Here is a 21357-nt window from a genome sequence, read left to right as displayed (position 1 = left end):
AGCACTTAACGTTCATCACACACACACACACAACTGTCCCACATACACACACCCACACCATCACGCTCACACGTACACTCACACACTCTAACCTCCCCTACTACGCTTACTACACACACCATCGCACCCCTGCTTCCCCCCTCCTGGAAGTGCTTTCTTCACTCTCCCTGCCCCAAGCTCAACACCGGACACCCACAAATCAAAACAATTCACTCGATATATCTGACTTATAGCAATCGATACTCACTCGTAAACATTTCAAGTATGAATTTGTATTTATATATTATTCATGTTAATTCATACCTCCATCCATCATTCCTGGATTTACCCTGGCCTCTCTCTGACCCATGGGACCTAAGTGCCGTGGGGACCATGCCTGCTGTCTGTCCTGGCCCTGCCCGTGTCCCCAGCAACCCCTGAACGCCCAGCCAAGCGCAGGGGTCCAGTCGATACTGGTGAAGGCAGGCATGTGCGGATGGCGGAGGCCCAGCTGAGAAGTCCCGAGCCTGACGTACCCTGGAAGCAATATGGTTCTGAATTTGTGGCCAGAAAGGCCTTTGCTTCCAGACCTGCAGCCCCCCAAAGCAGTTGGTCTTATGCCTCCCAGACGTTTCCCACCCCACGCCACTGTCTCTTCACAGAGAATGCCCTAGGTTCTAACGAGGGGGCCCTCTCTGGATGGCCTCGCGGGGCCCGTGTTCCCCATCTGTGGGGGAGGCCGTGGATCGGCCCTCTCTGAGATCCCATTCCTGCTCCCCGCAGAGACGGGGCGCATCAGTGATGTCAGGTGGGCCCTGCAGTGGGCTCCACCTCCTGGCCTCCCGATGGCTTTCGGTCCTGCCCACTGTTTCCTGAGTGGACATTCTAAGACTTACCACTGGCTTCCAGTCTGGTCCCAAACAGTTAAGGAGAGAACCTTGTTTCCCAGGGCAACAGAATTCCAACATTAACATTTCCATCTGCAGAACAAGAGCTTTTCCTTCCTGGGAAATGTCTTTCTAGTCCTATGATGACCGCACCCTGGGAGGCCATGATCTCTTGAAGGACCAGTGTCGGCCTTGAGATGCAGGTTGGCTGATGAGGGAGAGGGAGCCTGGAGACCAGCTCCGAAGGCCATGAAAACGAGGTCCCGACAACATCAGGGATGCCAGGGACAGCTCCCGTTCCCTTGAATCGCCAGCCTCCGGGTCTTAGAGCTGGGCTGCTGGGGGCAATCCACACCCCCACCCTCCCCGGGCCTCAGTGTCTTGGCTACAGAATGGCGCGGTGACAGAAGCCAGCTGGTGGGCTGACCGTGGTGGGCCTGGAGGGGAACTGTACGACGGCTTACAGGGGTGCTCGGTGAGAAGCTGCCTCCAGCTCTCTCCGCAGACCTTGAAGGACTCTCAGCTTGTTTGAGCTGCATGTGAAAATCAGCCAGGCTGGGCCATGTGGTTCTGATCCCGGCTTTGTTGTACGGCTGGTTCTCCGTGACCTCTCTGGGCCAATGTGGCCAGAATGGAGGGTACCCTGTCCTCCCACTGAGCATACTTTGAGTCCCCAAGTTGCCACACTGGGGAGTTCATCTCTTGGCTGGGGTTGGGGCTGTCCAGTCTCTCCTCTTTCTCATTCATTGGTGACTTTCCCGAGGGTTCTAGGGAGACTGAGATCTGGGGGAGGGGGAAAGGTCTGCGGGGGACACTATGAGTGTCCCTATGCTGTTGGGCGTGTTACCACCAGATGTCCCCTTCTGCGCTTCATACATGTGTGGACGGATCCTGGGCCTTCCACAGATGCTGAGGCAGCTGTAGGCCTGTGCCCGACACCCACGGAGCTCCAGAAAATGCTGAGCGGGAGGAAGACTGAGCTGGGAGGCAGAAGGACCAACAGGGCCCAAGAGCTGGGGAAGCAGCCAGAGCCTTGACTGGCCCAGCAGGACTGGGACAGGGCGCGTGCAAGAGCCCGGGCTACGGAGACCCTCTCTTGGTCAGGGCTGGCCTGTGGGGAGCACTCTTCAGCTCAGAGCCTGTGACCAGGCCCACGGACACCGCCATAGCCCTCCGTCCACAAAACTGGCCTTCAACTAGCCCAGGACAAGGTACTGCACGGGGTATGACGTGCAGGGAGGCATCTACGGGGCTGAGGTTAAGTGGGAGGGGGCTTCTGTTTTGCAAGAGTCCTCACCCTGGGGGCACCTGAGCACCCTTTCCAGTGGGACTCACTAGGGACAGGGGTTACTAGGGGTCAGTTCCATCCCATTCAGAGGGGTTGGCCGCAGCTAGCAAGGGCAGCGCCCCTGGAGGAAGGAACGGAGAGAGGGCTTTGGCCAGATGTGGCTGGGGATCTAGACTCTGAAAAGGTCCTGTCCCCAGATCCCTGGGTCTGTCTGTATAGCCCACCTTCAGGTGTCAGCGGTCATTCAGGCAGCACCATCTCTAGGGGTGTGGCTATTCAGTGACAAGGTTAAGGCTCTGGCCTCTGTCCTTTTCACATCAAATGAGAACAATGTGCAGCCTGGCATGAGTTCACAGAGCAAGCGACCGTGTCCTTGTCGCCAGGATAGCATCTGTGACTTCAGGGAACACCCTGGCCGGTGGGGGTTGCTCTGTTCCAGGCACGGGGGGTGATGGGGGTTGGGAGATGAGACAGACATCCCCACACGTTAACATCTTACCTATATAGAAACTGAATATGATAACAGTTATCTGAGGGCAAAGGTGGTGTCGCAGGCCCTGGTGAGTTCCAGAAGAGCAGAATGCTTTGGGGGAGCCATGATGTCACAGCAGGGAGAGGCCACCTTGGGTTATGAGGCCAGGGAAGTCTTCTTCATCAAACTGGACATTTACACGGGGTCTTTGGGAGACCTGTGCTGTCTGGGCTTCTCCTCTGTAGCAGGAAACAGGTCATGAGGGCCACCTTCCCTTCGTCTCAGTGTGCAGGACTAGAAATAAGGCACCTGTGGCCTAAGCTGGCATTGGCATGCGATGGTCCCTCTACCCGGCTGATTATCCCTCAAAGAAGAGACCTCAGAGGGGCCGGAACCCTCCCTCTCCAGCTCCTGCCCTCACGGGCACTCAAAATGTTCTAACGGGACACTGGCCGGAAGGGCCTGCTTCCCCAGTGGGCTGTGGGTACCTTTGGAAGTCAGAGTCATGGGGGCAGGGCAGGGGCAGAGTGCGGCTCTAAGTGGCTGCCAGGTTTTCTGATGTCACAAACCACCTGGCCTTTCCCTGGGGGAGTAAACTGCAAGGTGGGGGTGGGGCTGGTGGTTTGCAGCAGCTCAGAGAGGTTCATGGGACTCTCCAGGGTCAACCCCCCCCCTTGAACCTGGGCACTCAGATGGCTGGGGTCCCAGTATCAGCTGGGACACCTGCTGGGGTGGGGCCTCAGGCAAGTCTCTGGGGTCTCTCAGCTTTGAATTCCTGCTCTGTGAAGCACCCATTAATAGACCTCCCTCCCCAGGGGTGGCTGAGGGCAGAGGAAATGATGAAGCACTTTATCCCAGCAGGGGCCCAACGGCCCTGACCACCTGTCTGAGCGCCAAGAGGCTCGGTCCTAGGAATCCTGTCCCCGGACTTCTCCCCTAAGCTTCCCAGCCCTGGGGCCTCCCAGGGTCCCTGTATTGTTTCCACCCAGCCATGGCCCCACCATGGCCAGGAATACCACGAGCTGCAACCCTCCTCCCCAGGGAGGCTGCCCAGCTCCAAGGGCAGAGGAGCCCACCTGGACCCGACAGAAGCCGAACTACACTACCCAGAATTCCTGGGGCTAGCCAGAAAGGAAATGTCGTTTCTGCAAGGAGAGGCTTAGCTCCCCACAAGCTGCAGGAGGAGAGAGAGGGGAGGGGAGCCGGGGAGAGGGTTAGCAGGGGGAGGGCGGGCTGTGTGCGGGGAGCGAGGGTGGAGAGCAGGGCGGGCGGCGAGGAGGAGGCGGCGCCCGCCCGCCGCCGCCTGCGGACCTGCATCCCCGCGGGGCCGGCGAGCGGGCGGCGGTCCGTGCGTGCGCTGCGCTCCGGCCGCGGCTGCTGCGGACGCGGGGCCAGGTCGGCGCAGGGGCTGAGTTTCTGCAAAGTTTGACCTGGTTGCCTTTCCGATGCTGCAGCAGAGCGAGGCAGCGCGGGGCGCGCCAGGCGGCTGCGGCGCGGTGGCGGGTATGAGCGGCGACAGCGCGCTCACAATGATCATAAAATAAAGCGGACGCACGGGGTGGGGGCGAGAGAGCCCCGAGCCTCACCCCTCCGCCCCCGGCCACCCCCCCCCCCCCGCCCCGCGCAGCCCCGAGCTAGGAGGCGGCGGGGGCCGGGGGCGCCCACGGCCGCCCCGGACCCCAGTAGAGCCAAAGGACACTGCCCGGGGGAGGGGGGAACGCCCCGAGGACGTACCCGCGGCGGGGGTCAGGGGCGTCCGGAGGGCGGCGTCCGGGGCACGCGGAGCAGCCGGAGGGGCAGGTGAGTCGGTGGCGCCGCCCGGGTGGGGGCGTGCGCGCCAAAGTTCCCCGGCGGCGGCGAGCGCGCCCGACGCGCGGGGGGCCTAGGGCCGCTAAGGGCTGGCGAGGGTGGGGACGGAGGCGACCGACGCGGCGAGGCTGGGGCACTGCGCCCTCCGGGGTCGGGGGATCCCGGTTAGGGAAGGGGCGCACGCACGATCACACCGGCCTGCGGAGTGACACTGCGCCCCCCCCCCCCGGGGGGCCGGAGGGACCCGGCAGGGGAAGGGGCTCGGGCGCCGGGGGCAGTGCCAGGGCCGGCGAGTCCACGCGGCCCACTGCGGTGCCGGCCGGTCGCCCTCCCCCGCCACCCCACGCCACCCGCGGGCCGGGAGGGTGTCAGCGGAGATGTCACGGGCGGCGATTATTCGCTGGTGCGCGCGGTCGTGCAGCCGCCACTGACGGGGCGGGCGGGGAGGGGGGGCGCCGCCTCGGGGGAGACCGCCCAGAGCTGCGCCGTCAGCGCCGCAGCCCGCGCCCCGCGCACACGCGTCGCCGCCTCGCGCGCCCCCCGCAGCAAAGTTCGGCTCAACTTTGAGGCGGGCCCTGACGTCCTGTCTCCTCCACCCCCCCACCAGGTCCTCGGCGGCCGCGGCGAGCCAGGCGGCGGCCCGAGCGCAGCCCCGGAGCCCCGCGCGGCGGCGGGCGGCGGCGGCGGCGGCGGCGGCGGCGGCGGCGGCGGGGGGACGCGGCGCGCCCGCGTGGGGGCGTCGGCCCGCGCCCGCGAGTGGGCGCCGACCGGGACCCGCGCCGCGCTCCTCGGGGACCCCGCGGGCGGCCGGAGCCCGGCGCTCGCCTCCTGGAAGCCGCGGGTCGGCGCTCGCCCCCGAGGGCGCCCCGGCCTCCGCGCTCGAACAGAAACTGCTCTTCCATTGATCCGGCCCCGTTGGGCGAGCGGCCGGTGCGTGTGCCCCGCGCGAGCGCGTGCGGAAGGCAGAAGGGCAGGAAGCCGGACTTCTGCAGCGAGGGGGGCCGCACCGCGCAGGGGACGAGCCTTCCTCATTGATGTGTCTGCCGGCCTCCGCCTTCTTCGCCCCAAGACTTCAGGAGCGTCTCGGAGCTGCGTTCCCCGCGTGTGAGGCACGGAAGGGCTGCATGTCTGAACAACATGATTGTCCATTAGCCTCCAAACTTTCCTTTTTTTAACCCAAAGAATATCGGTGATTTTTGTCCACTGCTAGCAGAAGAGAGAACCCAGGGCTCTTGAAATGCAGCAAAATCCTTATTTATAAACGGGCCGGAGAGAGTGATATGCAAAGACCCTGTACTCAGTGAATTTTCTATCCTATGGATATCGGTCTTGAGATTTGAGGTTGGAGAGCAGTACCGTCTGCACTGGGTCGGGCCGCCTCCATCCTTTCAATGCCCAGTTTCCTCTGGGACTGCTGGCCCTCCCTGGAGATCCGAGCGGTACTGTGTGCCATGGGCTGTATTCAGAGCATCGGGGGCAAAGCCAGAGTCTTCCGGGAAGGTATCACCGTGATTGATGTGAAAGCCTCGATCGACCCCATCCCCACCAGCATCGACGAGTCCTCCAGCGTGGTGCTCCGCTACCGGACACCCCACTTCCGTGCCTCAGCCCAGGTGGTCATGCCGCCCATCCCCAAGAAAGAGACCTGGATCGTGGGCTGGATTCAGGCGTGCAGCCACATGGAGTTCTACAACCAGTACGGGGAGCAGGGCATGTGAGTACGGCCCGGGGCGAGTGCTGGGGGCGCGGCTCAGGCTGGGGAGCTTGGGGGTCTGGGGTGGGAGCTGGGGCCAGAGGGGAAGCTTCAGGCAGGTACGGAAGCGGCCTCTGAGTCCTCCCTCTTGGCCCGGTGCTCTCAACGGGTTGCCTGTCGATTTGGGTTGGGGTCATGGCTCTGGGACCTTTCCTCCCTGTGTCACCGGCCCCTGGGGTTCCTGTGTCGTTGCCTGTAAGAGGCCCATTTGTAGAGGCGCATTCCACCAGGCGTCTCTTTGGCAAAACCGACAAGCGTGCTGTCCCGGCGCCATGACCCCCCACCCCCCCGGCTCGGGCCTCCTTGGGAGGCACCTGTGGCCCATACTCCGGAGGGGAATGGGGCCCTTGGATGTCTCCGTGGTTATTTGTATCGAGCTTTGTGCTGGGCTCGAACTTGTCTCTGCAGTGTTTTCAGAGGTGCGTGAGGGCCTGGGGGAAGGCTTTGCAGTTCGTAAGGTGTTTTGTTGGAGAGGATGGCTAGTTTTAGAAACCTAGTTTGCTTCACGGAGTGGCGTGTTTCTCTCCCCGAGGCAGAAGGCCGCTGTATGTAGACATCCCCTGTCAGTGTCCCGAAGGCTCCAGAGGGGCCCTAACACTGGCTGCTTCTCTCCAGCTTGGTCTCCAGAATGTTCCCAGGACAATGCACGTCTTGGTGCAGGACACGCGGAACCTGGGTCTACTTTTCTGCTCTGTTCTCTGGCCGCAGAGGTGGTCATCCCCATTCTGGAAAGAGTACCTACTGGTACTTTCTACTGAAAGGAAAGCAACTCAGCTTTCGGGGCCGCCCTGAGATAGGGCGGTGAAAATAGCTCTTTCGGAGCACGAGGTCCCTCAGAGGGAGCTAGGCAGGCCCTGAGGGCAGCCTGCCACCCCGCGCACCCTGCTTCCCAGTTCTGCCAGGGAGGAGCGGAGCAGGGGGGTCCCTGGGGGTTGGACCTTTTCGCTGATTTCAGGACATCCTGGCACACAACCCCCCGCCAAAATTAGAGGGGGTGAGGAGGGGACGGTGGGTGGTGGGACCCCGGATCTTGTCGCTTTTCCACTGAACAACTCCGGGGGCATCCCTGAAGTTGGAAGGGAGACAGGAGGAAGGTGGCAAAGGGTGTGTGTGGGGGGTGGCCGGGACCGCCCCATAGAGGTGGGGGGGGGCACGTTCCTCCGTCAAACTGATGTCTACACCCGAAGGCTTTTGATTCTCAAAAGTGGCTATTAACCAAGGCAGGGCGCTGACTTCCCACGGCAAGGAGGGAAACATTCTTAGCTCCTCGGTGTGGACTCTCCTAGGAAGCCTTAAACCGGAAGTCTTCTGGGACTTTGTAAAGGATCTGGGAGGACGGACAAGACACAGGTTTTTCTAGGGGTTTTAGGGAAAGCCTGTCTTCTTCCTTGGAAGTGGAGGGGAAGGCAGAGGGACTCGCGGAACAGAGGTGAGAGTGCCAGGAGGGAGGACTTGCAGGAGGACCGGGGCGCTGAGTTGAGGCCGACAGGACACCACGGTGTGCTGCGGGGAGGGGCCGGCCTGGCTGGGGTCGGCCTCCCGGTGTGTGCGCAAGGCCTGGAAGCCTCCCTCTGGTGGCTCCTCGTCCTTCTAGGCACTATTGCTGGAGGCAGGCCTGAGGCCGGAGACCCGAGATGACTTAACCTTTCCGTGCCAGTCCTTGCTTCCTGGTTAGAAGCGCCCGGTGCACACCTAGCTGCGGTCGAGCGGGCCTGGGCGGGAGTCCAGGCTCTGCACTTTCCAGGCTGTGATCTGAGCCACTCTGGCCCTCGGTTTCCTTGTCTGCAAACAGGGCCGGTCACAGTCCTTGCCCCGCGGCTTACTGCGAGAATCACGGGAGGTGACGTTTGTCGAGCGGTCGGCACGGTGCCAGGCCCAGGGTTGTTGTCTTTGACATTGTTACCGTGACCATCCTCTCCGCTGCGGGGCTGTGCCTGCGGAGAACCGCGGCCGAGGCTGCAGAATTCAGAGCGATGCAGACTTCCCGCGGTCCCGAAGTTTCTCCTGAGCCCAGGTCTCCGTCTTTTACACAGCGCCCACTCCCTGACTTTTAAAAATTTAAAAATAGTGCAAGTCACGGATGATTTGCGTTTTCAGAGGTTGAAGGCCGTTTTCCTCGCTCTCCACTTGTTTCCCTTAGTTTCCTCCCCTCCCTGGGGCACCTCTTACAGGATGGAGGGGGCCTGTGTCCCCTGCACCCATCCTCCCTGGGCCTGAACTCCCAGCTGGGGCAGGACCAGCCCCACAGAGAAGGCAGAGCCTGTGTGCCGCAACCCCTCCTGCGCTCAGGCCCAGGGCCAGAACAGCCGACCACCCTGGCTCTGGGCCCTGGCTGGTCCCCTGGTGCTGTGTGTCAGCTGTTGGGATAGGGAAAGAAGTCCCCGCAGGCGGCTCTGAGGGCCCCGAGAGAGGACAGGTCTAGGTGACCGCCCTGTGGCTGTGATGCAGAGTTGGAAGCAGCCCCCTTTAGGACTCACCGGCCGAATCGTATTAAAAAGTGGAATGACCGAGCGCGTGGCTCCTCTGATCCGTGGGCAGAGCTCTGTATTCGACCCGGGCGCTCTGGAAATGAGAAGGCCTCGTTTAGAGAGAGCCCAGTGCCTGCTCCTTCTCCAGTGCAAACGGAAGCATTTTAGGTGCGATCTCTCCAACCCCAAAGGATGCTTTTTCGTCTTTTTGAGCCCCGTGACAATGCAGAAAGCGAGGGGTGGTCAGGAGGGACTGTGCAGAGACACGGGCGGGCCACAGCTGCCCCCGTCCTGTGCACTGTGGGGCGTGGGATGCTTCCCTAGACTCTGCCTACTTGGTGCCAGAGAATTCCGCCCCCGCCGGACGATCAAGCTGTCTGTGGACCTTGCCCGATGTCCCTGGGAGGGGTGCAGAGTCACCCCTGACCGAGAACCACTGGCCGAGACCCTCACAAGTGAATACTTCAAATGAAACCCACACTCTGGGCCTTCGTGGCCTGGGGTCAGAGCAGCCCAGAGGCAAAGGTCAAGGGTAGGGCTTTTGTCCCTTTACAAACGGGCTTGAATCCAAAATATTAATTCCAAATACTTAACCAAAACCCATAATACCCCTGCACGTTATCCCTGCTTAAAATTAATCTCTAATCCGGGAGACTTTTTAGAATGACACCCGGGTTTGAACCGTTTGAATTGGAACGCCTCAGTCGAACACCGACTCCTACGGACGGCAGCGTCTCTCCGTGCCAGCTTCGCAGGGTTCTGTATGGTTTTCGACCCACCCACACTGCTTTAAAAGCCACCTCCCCCAAACTGTTGGAGACACCTGCCTCCACAGCCCCCTCCTCCACGATTCCTCAACCGCCACCTGTCAGCCAGCACAGCCTTCGACGTGACAAGTCACAATTTCTAGCCTGTGTGGGAGACGCTTTATGTTGTCCCCAGCTTGCCCTCTCCGGGGGCCCCCAGGGAAGCTGGGGTGTGGCTGAGGCCCAGGGCTGGTTGGGGGCTAGGGGAGGAAGAGCTCAAGAGAGAGGGTCTCTGTGGGCGGCCAGGGCTCCCTGCCCACGCCCTAGCCCAGCTGCGAACTTGGGGCCGGTCTCTTAACCTTTCTGAGCCTCTCTGTCCCCATCTTTGAGATGGGGAGAAAGGTCCTTCCCTTACCGGGTGTTGGGAGGCGATGCACCGTACGAGCTCAGCACAGTGCCTGGTGCATTCCACGCACCTGATCGGTGGCCCTGTCCGTGGCGGAGCTGCTACGAGTTCACTGGTGATCCTGCGGTCCCTGGCCGCGTCCGCAGAAAGATGGCTCTCGTAGAGCTGTGCTCTCTTCTGGGCTGGGTTTCGCGGACCCGCTTACAGCGTGGGAACCTCGAGTGAGGAGACCTGCTGGCGGGGGTTGGGGGGTCTTTCCAGCCAGAGCATGCAATGGCACCTGCCGTCAGGGCTGCGGGAGGCTGGTGGGAAGGGGCCGGGCAGGGGTGGCGGGGCTGGGGACCGAGGCTTCAGGCGGAGGGGGACGCTGGAGCTGGGCCATGTGCACACCCGCCCCGGCTCCCCTTCCTCTCTTTTCTCCCCAGGACCTCTTGGGGTCCTCGTTTTAGGATGAGGAAACCGCCTCTGACACAAGGGGGCTTGCTCTGCTCCAGTGGGGGACCACGTGGCCTCTTCCTGCAGCCGCGGGCCCCGCACAGAACAATCGAGGACGAAGCTTCCTCTCTGGGACCGGAAGGTGGCCTCCCCCATCTGCCGGGCCCTGGCGGAGGCGAGGGCGGCTCCGGTGGGAGAGGGAAGTCCTTGTTTCCAGGCTTTGGGGTGGGAGGAAGTGGCGGTGGCGGGGCGGGGGCTGCCCGGCCCAAAGAGAGCCCCCCGTGGCCCGGCCCTAGCCAAGCGACGGCTCCAACCCTCCCCTTCCGAGTCCCGAAAACAAAAGCCGGCTGCCCCCGGAGACGTGCACGGGGGGACCCAGCCGCCACAGTGATCAGGGAGATAACAAATTAAATCCGGAGATCCTTGGTTGTTTGCTGATCAGATCCAGGTAGAAACGAAACTGATCCCTAATGCCCCGTGTTGGGGTCGGCGGTGGGGGCGGGGTGGGGGTGGTGGCAAGTGGACGGCCTCACTCGCTGTTGGAGGGGCACGAGGTCGGCAGCTTCTGGAAGGTGGGTTTGGCTGGATCTCTGACAATTTCAAATATACGCGTCCTTCATGCAGTTCTGCTCGTGGAGCTGGTCTTACAGAGACTTGGAGCACCTGGCCCGGTGCCTGACATATAGTAGGCGGACAAAAAAAAAAAAAAAATCTCCTGACCTAAAAAAAAAAAATTGCCAAACGATGAACGGAAGAGCCAGGGCGTAAGGATGTATACGAGGTTGAAAACGCCCGCAAAGTGCCAGGAGCGGCTCCGGTGGCCATTCGTGGGGAGGGCGAGCGTGGTCTGCCAACGCGGGTACTGCCCAGGAGGCCAGGCCGGGGGTGCCGCCACGGGGGAAACGGTCCTCGTGGGGCGTTTTCTTACAGAAGTTGTAAAATACGCAGGGCAGGAGCCCCACTTTGTTAAAAAGAAAACACTGTGAGTGGCGATGTGTGCTGCGTGTCTGTCCAGAGAAAGGTCTAGAAGGGTGTTTACCCAAGTGTAATGTGGGGAGTAACCTCAGGGAGGTGGGGGGAGGCATGGGAGACGCGGCGTTGGTTTCTTACTTCATACTCTTTTTGACTTTTTTTTTTTTTTTTTTTTTTTTTAAGAAAAGCACCGCTTTTGGGGCACCTGGGTGGCTCAGTCAGTCAAGCGTCTGCCTTCAGCTCAGGTCATGGTCTCCGATGTCAGGCCCTGCTCAGTGGGGAATCTGCTTCTCTCTCCCCCTCTGCCCTGCTGGTGCTCTCTCTCGCTCTCAAATAAATAAATAAAATCTTAAAAAAAAAAATAGAGCACAGCTTTTGTAACTAAGAACTCAAATTAGACAGGCACTGTTGGTCCTTTCTGGGGGACCCGGGCTATGGCCTGGACAAAGAGGGGGGCTGGGCCCCAGGAGGAGTGGGGTTTTTGGGGGAAACCCTAGGAGCAGGCAGGAAGGGGGGACTCCCCCAGACCCTCCGTTGGAGAGCAGGCGCTTGGAGGGAAGGGGCCAGCCCTGTGGGGGGTCCTCGTGAGGCAGAAGTCAGGAAACTGGGCACCTGGTTGCAAACTTTTACAGAATTTGAACTCTTTGCAAATGGTACGGAACTGTGAAATGTGTAAGACTGGGAGTGGGGGAAGATAAGGCCTGAGAGCCCGTGTGACCCATCTGAGGCCCGGAGACCAGCGTGGGCAGAAAAGCCTTGGTGCGGACAGCCCTCTTGCCCTCAAGCCTCAAATCCTTGTTTGTAAACGAGGCTCTCAGAGTGTCAGCCGGACATCAGTTGTGGGATGTGAAATAATATTTAAGTGAACTCGGTTAAGCCTAAGTATAACTTGGATGTAAAGCAACATAGTTATTTTAATGTATATCAGGGAAAAAAAATATATCTAGCCTACCCAACATGTTATTTTGGTGTGTTTCTTAGGAAAAACTCAATGTAGTTTTTAAAAAATGATGGATTTTAAGGAAAAAATTTGAGTGAATAATAATATAGGAGATTCGTGGACAGGATCGAGATGAACAGAGACGTGGAGTTTGGAAACTCGGCTCTGACGCTCAGGGCTGAGCCAGTCCAGTCTGGCTCTGGGGTCCAGAACTCAAAATGCGGCGGGAGCCCTGGGAGAGGTGGGGAGCCCCGGGGCACGAGGGGCCAGCCCTGCTGGGCCCAGGCTCACCGCCCCTACCTGGCACGGACCAGGGCTGTTCCTAGAGCCACGGGGAGCGGCGTGCTGCTGTCTTCCAAGGTCACACAAGGCTCAGGTCTCCCCTTCCCTCCCAAGGTGCTGCCCTGGGCATCCCTGGGTGCCTTCACCCTCCACTGAGAGGCCTTTGCCTTGGGCCAGTCCAGGGTGATGCTCCCCAGCCCCCACCCCTGCCCCTCAGCACAGCCCCCCCTCCGGCTCCAGGGAAGGCTTTTTTTTTTTTTTTTTTTTTTTTTTTAAGATTTACTTATTGGAGAGAGAATGCACACATGACGGATGGGGAGGGGCAGAGGGAGAGAGAGGGGCTCCCTGCTGAGTGCAGAACCTGATGCGGGCTCCATGCCAGGACCCTGCGATCATGACCTGAGCCGAATCCCAGAGTCAGATACTTACCGGATGGAGCCATGCAGGCGCCCCCACGGAAGGCTTTTCTATGACCCGTCAGACTCATGTTCTCCGGCAGTCATGGTGCTCAGAGCGCGTGTGTGTGTGCGTGCGCCGGGCAGGGCTCTGTGCGTGTGCACGTGTTGAGTGAGGGTCTGTTGGCAGCTGCTGGGGACCAGCTCACTGCAGCTGTGGGTCCCGGCCTGGTGGCCCTGTGGTTGCGTCACCTTGAGCGAGGGGTCTCCTGTCTCCAAGCCTCTTCCATCAAGTGCCCCTGGTCTTGGCCCCAGGGTAGTTGAGGAGAAGCACTGCATTGACCTGTATACACGGGGGACAGGCGTGGGGAACATGACCGCTGTTGCCGGCGTGGCCTGTGCTGGGAGGGGCTGTTTCAGGGGCACCTGCTCTGGGTGAGACAGTGCACAAGCAGGAGCGGCTGGGGGTTGGTTCTGGAGCCTGGGGAGGGCGTGGATGTGCGTGCACTCCACCGGGAGGGGTCCTGAGCTTTGACTACATCGGCTTTAAGGGCCATGAGGAGTCATGGCAGGTTTATCAGGGTTGCAGGCAGGGATGGTGTGAGCAGATTTATGTTTTTAGAAGATCACGTAGGCTCCTGGGGAATATTGTAGGAGGCAGGAGTAGAGGCTGGGAGACCTAGGCGGAGGTCCTGGCCAGCGTGAAGGCAAAAGGAAGGGGGACGTTCAGAGGTGAGGGGGAGAGTCAAGGATGGTGCCAGGTGGCCAGAGGATGTGGGGCCCTCCAGTGGCAGGTGCTCTGCAAACACTGATAATGGGTGCTCTGCAAACGTTTGGTGAATTGATGGATGGGGCGTGAAGGAAGCTGAGGAGTCTGATGTGATTCGAGGGGATCCCAGAGGGTTCCAAAGTCCAGCTTCAAGCCTGGACTAGCCTGCTGTCCTTTGGATTCACACACTTACGAGGACGAGGGCAGGTGTATGACAGGTGGCACCAGGGCGGTTTCCTGGTGTGCAGACTGCATGGTCGCCCTGGGCCCATGATCTGGAATGCCCCGTGCACGGTTCAGTGCTCTGCTGATGCCATGTTGAAATTCTTCATTTTTGAACAGGAGATCTTGAGTTTTGCTTGTACTGGGTCCCACAAGTTCTCTGGCTGGTCATGCCCTGAAGACCAGCAGAAGCCAGTGAACTGATCAAGGGGGTAGACACAAGGGAGACCAGTGTCTTCTGCTCGTGTGCGAACGTGGACACGGGCCTGTCTACACTTACCCACAAGATGTCTCTACTCCCAATCGACCCACTGGCCAGGCACTTGTGTGCTTGAGCGGTCCTGGGAGGCTCAAGCACACCTACAGACCTCCCTACAGCATCTCTGCTGTGCAGAAAGGAGGAGGTTCAGCGTGTGCAGGGCTGGGGTCCCAGCCTGCCCCTCCATGCTGTGGAGCAAAGAGCTAAGGGTCTGCCATGAAGTCCAAGGTCATTCCAGAGCAAACAGAATCTCAGAGGAGACAGTGACTGCATGGAGTTCGTTCCCTTCGGAGAATATGTCATCCCCAAACTGTAACTGGGGTCAGAGAGCTTCAGGTCAGTCAGGGCCGCACACCTCTGAATGCCTCCTGCACATGGCTTCCGGAAGCGTCCATGTACTGCTCTGTAGAGTGACTCGCTTAAGAATCAAAAAAATCTTGCAAGGTGGGGAGGATTATCCACAGTTGACTGATGGGAAAACGGATGATCAGAGATTTGTACCAATCAGAGCTGGTGGCTGGACTGAGGCTGGGTCCAGGCTGGTCTGCGTCTCCCGGAAGTTCCCTTCCACCACCTGGCGAGGGGGAGGGGCGGGGACCGGGACCCCGGGCAGTCCGTGCTGGCCTCTGATGATTTGAAGGCAGATGCCCCAGGACTTGGTTCTGAGTAATAGCTCACATGAGACACGGCTGTCTGTCAGCTCACGAGGACTGTCACCTGTCCGTGACCGAGTCACGGCGGGCATCTGGGGGTGGGAGGGGGAAGCAAATCTGAGGCTGGGCGAAGGGGCCATTCTGCTGCCGAGTCCCCCTCCCTCGAAACAAGCCAGCTCTTGGGCAGAGAAAGGGGGCCATGGAAGAGCAAAGTTCCTTTTGCAAATTTACTTTCTCCTTTTTAATTATGATTATGATTGATTATGATCAAGTAGGCCCCACATAGAGCCCAACTTGAGGCTTGAACTTAGGACCCTGAGATCAAGACCTAAGCTGAGGTCAAGAGTCAGATGCTGTACTGTCTGAACCAAGCAGCTGCCCTATTTTCTACCTTTGAAAAAAACCCTTTTGCAAGCCGGTAGAGCCACCGTGAGAGGACAGAATGGGTGCCTTCCGGGCACCTGAGCACAGGTGGGGCAAAGGCACGGGCTTCTGAGAAATCCAGGCCAAGGACCGTAAACTCCTTCTCTGGCCCACGGTACCCACCTAAGAGGAGAGCTGGTAGCCCCAGGCCTGCTACCACCCACCCGCGGCTGCTGTGGCCTGGTGGCTCTTGGGGACTGATGGGGACCTCAGAAATGGGAGGTCGTCTGAGCTGTTGCCCTAGTTCCCTGGGACTTTGATGAGCTCAGGGCCCCAGGCAGGAGGTGGCCTAGTAGGCAGGTGTTACCCTAATTTGTGACTTTTTCAGTGGAATAAACTCAAAACAGAAGGGAAGTAAACAGGAAAATTAGCAACATCGCATTCCTATTCATCCCTCCCGGAGTGGCCCCAAATTTGCTAACGGCTAACATTAAATGACACGTTTGGGTAGAGGAGGGCATCTCTTTATAACGAGAAGCCACACCTAACGATATCGGCCATTTCCCCCGTTTTTGAGTTCGGTGGCATTAGGCACATCCACATCGTTGTGCGTCTGTTTCCAGAACTTTTCCGTCTTCTCTGCCTGGAACGCTGCGTCCGTGAAACGCCGACTCGCCGCCCCTCCCTCTAGCAATCGCTGTTCTGCTTTCTGTTTCTATGAATTTGACCACACTAGGGGCCTCCTACACGTGGAATCCTATAGTATTTACCGGTTTGTGTCTGACTCAGTTTACCCAGCATGATGTCTTCAGGGTTTATCTATGTTGCAACACTTCCTTTTTAGGGCTGAGGAATAGTCCAGCATGTGGATGGACCCCATTTTGTTTATCGATTCTCCTGCCGAGGGACACGTGGGTCTCTCATCTTCTGGCCACAGCGAATGATCCTGCTGTGAACGGGAGTGCATTTTGTACCGTATCAAGTACTGTATCCCGGGGGGGGGCGCTGCTGGCTTACCCCGTTGTGCAGAATTCTGGGCGCGGAGGGTCCTGAGCTTCGGTATTACGGGTGCTCAGGTGGAAACGGCACTGGATGAAGTCAGGCTGCCTGGGTCCCAGGCCCCACTGCCGGGGAAAAAGCCCCCTGGCCCTGGCTTCGCTGTCTTTATCTGTCTGGCGGGATGGACACGATTGTTGATGAGTGTCCAAGGTAGGGGCTCCCCGGGTGCCACTGTGCCCCCAGCCACACGGGAAACGGGCTGGTGTCCTCTTCTGTCTGAGGGGTATTACAGCAACAGTATGATGACTAGTTGGAGAGGATGCAGGAGAACAGGATGTGGCTTTGAAGCGGGCTGTGTCTGGGGGAGCCCAGATGTTGATGGTGGATGTCTGTGCGTCGCCTGTCCCTGTGCCCCCACCTCTCGAGCGTGGCTGATTGAGTGAACTGGCCTTCCTGTCCTCAGGTCCAGCTGGGAGCTCCCGGACCTCCAGGAGGGCAAGATCGAGGCCATCAGTGACTCAGACGGGGTGAACTACCCTTGGTACGGCAACACCACGGAGACGTGCACCATCGTGGGCCCCACCAAGAGAGACTCCAAGTTCATCATCAGCATGAACGACAACTTCTATCCCAGCGTCACGTGGGCCGTGCCTGTCAGTGAGAGCAACGTGGCCAAGCTGACCAACATCTACCGGGACCAGAGCTTCACCACGTGGCTGGTGGCCACCAACACCTCGACCAATGACATGATCATCTTACAGACGCTGCACTGGCGCATGCAGCTGAGCATCGAGGTGAACCCCAACCGGCCCCTGGGCCAGCGCGCCAGGCTGCGGGAGCCCATCGCCCAGGACCAGCCCAAAATCCTGAGCAAGAACGAGCCGATACCGCCCAGCGCCCTGGTCAAGCCCAATGCCAACGACGCTCAGGTCCTCATGTGGCGGCCCAAGTACGGGCAGCCGCTGGTGGTGATCCCGCCCAAGCACCGGTAACAGCCAGGGCGCCCCGCGAGGCCAGACGCAAATAATAACCCCGCTCCAAGCACACCCACGGACTCTGCAGTCATTCAGCAAAATGCAACCACTCTACCTTCTCGAGCGGGCGGATCTCACTGTGCACATGCCCCAGGATGGCTCCCCCAGCCCTCCTGGCACCTGCTTCCTCTCGGGGAGGGGGAGGCGCGGCTGGGACACCCGACCCCACGTCCCCCCCCCTTCACCTTGGGTCTCCTTTCTTGGTGGTTTCAGTCATTCACTTGCGAGACTCCCGAAACAACTGCTTTTTCAGTTCTTCTTCTTCTTCTTTTTTTTAAACACCTCTTTTACGAGGTTCAGGGGCAGGAGACGGCGGAGCTGGTCACGGCCCTGACTGGCGGCTCCTGCTGGTCTGTGAGCGGCGGCCCCTATGGCAGCTCCCCACGTCGTCCTCCCTGACGCGGCCTTACGTAGACTTGCTTTGCCAAACTTTTGCCTTAAGCTGAATTTAAAGGAAAAAGCCCAAACCAGACAAAGAAAGCAGGATCTCGGCTCATCTTCTGCTAGAGGCGAGGGAGGGGGCAGGGCAGGGAGGAGCGAGAGCCTCCTGGGCCCTCGTCCGGGCTGTCTTGACAGAGGGGCGGGGGACAGACTTAGACCTCAAACCAGCTGCCCATTCTTTCCTTCCAGCAGAAACGCAACCAGAAGCCAGACCGACCACCTAAGGAGCCCCTTCTCTCAGGCTCGGGTGGCAAGCCCTGTCCCCACCCCTGGGAGAAGGTCCCTGCGCGCCCCCCCACGGGCGGGGTCTGCTGGGGCCACGCTCTCTCTCCTCTTCCCGCAGCCTTAACTTGCCTGGGGCGGATCTGGGCGGAGAGAGGGAGGGTTGAGCCCTGGGCTCTGCCATCTCAGTACCCAGCACCCCCCCCCACCCCCACAGCTCCACAGGCACATCTACGTGTTGTGCTGCTTTTCCTTTTCTGTCCCCGCTGGCCCCAGACGCCTGGAGGACCAGCCACCTTGAGCCAGATTTAGTTCGAAGATAAGCGAGGCAGGCAGCTTCCCTCCTGGCTCCTCCTCAGGGGTGCTCCTCCCAGGCGCTTTGGGAGAAGCTGCAGGTGGGCTCTGGGTGCCAGTGTTGGACTGGAGGGGGGGGAGCTGCCCAGGGGCGGCACCCAAGGATAGGTGGTCTTGGTTCTGGGGAGGCCGGGGAGGCCATCAGGCGGTTGCCCCCTGCTGCTTATCCTCAAGGAAGAAAACCGGGGCCTTAGGCTGGCGGGGGTGACATGGGGCCGTGGTTGACAGGCATTGGGGCCGCTCTGGAGGCTGGTTGGGACAGTGAGGTCAGTCTGGAGGGCCACCGTCCCTCAGGTCCAGGGCCCTCCAGGGTCCGAGGATGGTCCTGAGTGACCCCAAGCTTTCTTGGTAATGTCTGCCTTGGAGGCTGCTTGTAGGAGCTGCGGGGGACCCCCCCCTTCAAGCTTGCCAACCCCCACAGCTACTGTACCCGGCTCTGCACTCAAACTAGTATGACCCAAGCACAGAAAACCGTCAGAAAAGAAAAATAATTCATTTCTGCTGCAGATGAGCCACTTGTTAGGAGTCCCGGGGACAGCGTGGGAGGCTGCGGGGCACCTTGCTCTTGTACTTACTCCGGGGGTGCTCAATGTCCCGTGTGTCTCCCACGCGCCGCTCCTGACAGCAGGCCCACGGCTATCCTGGGACAGCTGGACCCGAAGCAGGCATGTGGCGCCAGCGTGCTGCTTGGGGAACCCCTTTGTCAGGTGCAGGGCCTTGCCCCTGGAAACTGTCTGTTCCCCTTGGTGTGTACGGAGACCCTGTCACCCAGAGAGGCCACAGCCTCGAGTGAGGGGGACGATGGGTCCCACTCTACCTCTGGGGAAGGGCCAGTGGGGGTCAGGCTGACGGCGTCCCGCTGCCGTGGACAGGACCTGGCCTCCTAAGGGAGCGGCCCTTCCCTGCACTCAGGTCTTTCTTGCACTAAAAAAAAAGGAGGAAGGGCCCTGGGCGAGGGGTCAGGAGGCTGGGGTTCGGGTGCTGGGCTGGGTCGTCTCACTGTGCGAGGAGTGGGTGCAGGAGAGGACAGTAGGAGTGGTCCTGAGCTGTCGGGGGCAGAGTACCCCCCGCCCCCAAGACCTACCTGCTGCGTGTGAGCAAGCTCTCCTGCCCGGGACCACGGCTGTGCCCACGGGGAGGGGGCAAAGCTGCTCTGGCTGCCTCCCTGGGCCTACCGCATGCCTGGGCCCCCGCTCGCCTTGCTCCTTGATTCACCCCACCCCTCCGGCACCCCAATCTGTCCTTCCTGGCCTTTCTGAAGACGGGGCTGGGAAGACCCTGGAGAGGCCAAAGGTCCGGCCAAGGACCTTGGGTCTGGTCCCTGGGCCTCCTCCCTGTCAGGAGCACAGGCCCCAGGCTTTTCCTCTGGGTCCCCAGTCCCTGTGGTGTCCCCCCCCCTGGCGTGGACACACTCCTCCAGCAATAAGGACCGTCTGCGGCCGTGGAGAGTACTGTGAAAACAAACCAATGCACTTACCAGGAGCCACGAGACTCTTGAAGAACATGTAAAACCTTTTTAAAAAAGAAACAACAAATATTCACAAAGAGAAATAAAATGTAATTTTAAAGTAGGCCTGCCTAGGCTCTGGATGTTTCTAAGGTGTTTCTGAAGTGGTGGCGCATGTGTGGCTTGGTGGCCCTGTGTTCTGGCCAAGGGAGCGAGCGTACTTGGAGGGGGGTGGCTTTGTTCACGCCCCCTCTGCCGTCCGCAGCCCTGAGACCTCAAGTCCCTGCCAAGAGTGCCCCTGGCTGGTGCCCTGGTCGGAGGAGGGACGGCAGGCTTGAGGTGGAGGCCGGACTTGGGGGCAGCTTGGACTTTTGGCAAACAGGAGAAACCCATGTGACAAGGGGGAGTTAGCGTTCCGTTGGCCATGGGGCCGCGAACCTGTCTTCACACGGGGAAACGGCTGTAGGACGGTGTCAGTCTAGAACATGGCTCGGTGCCCTGCCCTCGGCCAGGGGCTGACAAAAGGGGGTGGCGTGGAATTAGCGACCTCGTAGGAAACACTTTCTTCTAATGAGAACTTTCTTATGAAAGGACAGGAGGTGGGAGGTGGGCCATGGAGTCAAGGCAACGTGCATGAGTCGGGTAAGACGCTGAGCCCCTCTGAGCCCCGTTTACGCTGTATGGACAGTGGGGATTCCCCAAGTCGCTGCCTCTTAGCTGACACGGTGAACACACGCTGTTCTGCTTGGTTTCCAAGTGTGAACAACCCGTGTGTTCTCAGGGTCCCCATTTCACAGATGAGGAAACTGAGGGACAGCAGAAGTCAAGAAGCTTCTCAAGGCCCTGCAACTGGGGAGAGGCAGAGTCAATCAGACCCTGTGATCGGTTTGAATCCTGGCCCTGGAGCCCAAACCCTCACCACTACATACCCTCCATCCTGGCGTGTTGCTACGGAGCATACGTTTGGAGCTCAATAATTATCAAAGACTACTAAGAAGGCCATGTGCCTTTGGCTCGGTCCATTCTGGGCTCGCTGGGCAGGAAATGCCTCCCCCAGCCCCAACACTGGAAGGTTCTGTGCAGCAGTCAGTTCCCTGAGGCCCACAGTGAGTCCAGCTCATTCCCTTTGGGGAGGGGCTGCCTGGTCGGCTGCAGGCCATGGGCTCATCTTCCACGGTTGCCGGTGGCCGCCTGGCATCGCCGCGGAAGACAAGGGGCCCCCGTTCGCAGTGGGCATTGGGGATTTGGTTTCTTCTCTGGGTTTTCCACATTGCAACAACCCAACGGCACTCTGCATCCTGTCTCCTGGGTCTGAGACACCAAAGCAGGAAATTGCATAACAGGCTCCGCTGGCCGCCCTCCACCCAGATGGCTTATGGGTGGTACAGCTCACTGTCGTGGTTTCAGCTGTGGTGTCAGCTCCCGAGCTCTGCCTGTGAGAGCGCATGAGGTGTGTGTGTGTGTGTGTGTGTGTGTCCACGTGCACGCGTGGACAACAGGGCTGTGGGCCTGGCCAGTGGCGGGAGAAAGTTGAGCTGGAGCACACCAGGATAAAGCCAGAGTTGCTCAGGCATCGGAGCCTTTGGGCCGATATGCCACCGAGGACGTGCAGCCGGCGGTGCGCGCTGGGAGTGGGGGGAATGTTCCGGAGGGGAAGGTGCCAGGAGGGTGGCCCTGAGTGAAGAGGATTCCAAGTGGCGTTTAGTCACAGTGGAAGCCCTCCCGCTTCTCAAGCTGATAGCAGGTTAAATTTAGAAGTCCC

The 21357-nt window shown here is 59.9% G+C and overlaps 1 protein-coding gene and 1 long non-coding RNA gene across 4 annotated transcripts; one reads left to right on the top strand and one right to left on the bottom strand.

The window, feature by feature from the left end:
* Positions 1-256: 256 nt before the first annotated feature.
* On the bottom strand, positions 257-10236 carry LOC309846674. Its single transcript, XR_014302071.1, has 3 exons — positions 9879-10236; positions 8666-8750; positions 257-2865 (listed from the first exon to the last, which is right to left on the bottom strand). It is a non-coding gene; the product is annotated as an uncharacterized lncRNA (long non-coding RNA).
* Positions 5193-19719, top strand: FAM78A (family with sequence similarity 78 member A). Of its 3 annotated transcripts, none has more exons than XM_082696040.1 (2): positions 5193-6149; positions 16561-19719. In XM_082696040.1, exons 1-2 carry the CDS (start codon positions 5827-5829, stop codon positions 17087-17089), a joined length of 852 nt encoding a protein of 283 aa, XP_082552166.1. In that variant the 5' UTR covers positions 5193-5826; the 3' UTR covers positions 17090-19719. The 3 variants fall into 3 exon arrangements, with proteins under 3 accessions (XP_082552166.1, XP_082552167.1, XP_082552168.1); XM_082696041.1 differs by lacking the exon at positions 5193-6149 and adding an exon at positions 6169-6607; XM_082696042.1 differs by lacking the exon at positions 5193-6149 and adding an exon at positions 10380-10691.
* The last annotated feature ends 1638 nt before the right edge of the window (positions 19720-21357 follow it).

The sequence above is a fragment of the Mustela nivalis genome (genome assembly GCF_964662115.1).
Source record: "Mustela nivalis genome assembly, chromosome: 13".
NCBI lineage: Eukaryota > Metazoa > Chordata > Mammalia > Carnivora > Mustelidae > Mustela > Mustela nivalis.
The sequence above is the reverse complement of the archived record's forward strand: the minus strand, read 5'-3'. Positions and strand labels throughout refer to the sequence as shown.

What these genes read in the sequence shown, in the direction of transcription:
- FAM78A (XM_082696040.1), top strand. Translation starts at nt 5,827, where the DNA reads ATGCCCAGTTTCCTCTGGGACTGCTGGCCCTCCCTGGAGATCCGAGCG. An exon ending in CAGTACGGGGAGCAGGGCAT is followed by an intron (nt 6,150 to 16,560) that starts GTGAGTACGGCC and finishes TCCTGTCCTCAG; the next exon opens with GTCCAGCTGGGAGCTCCCGG.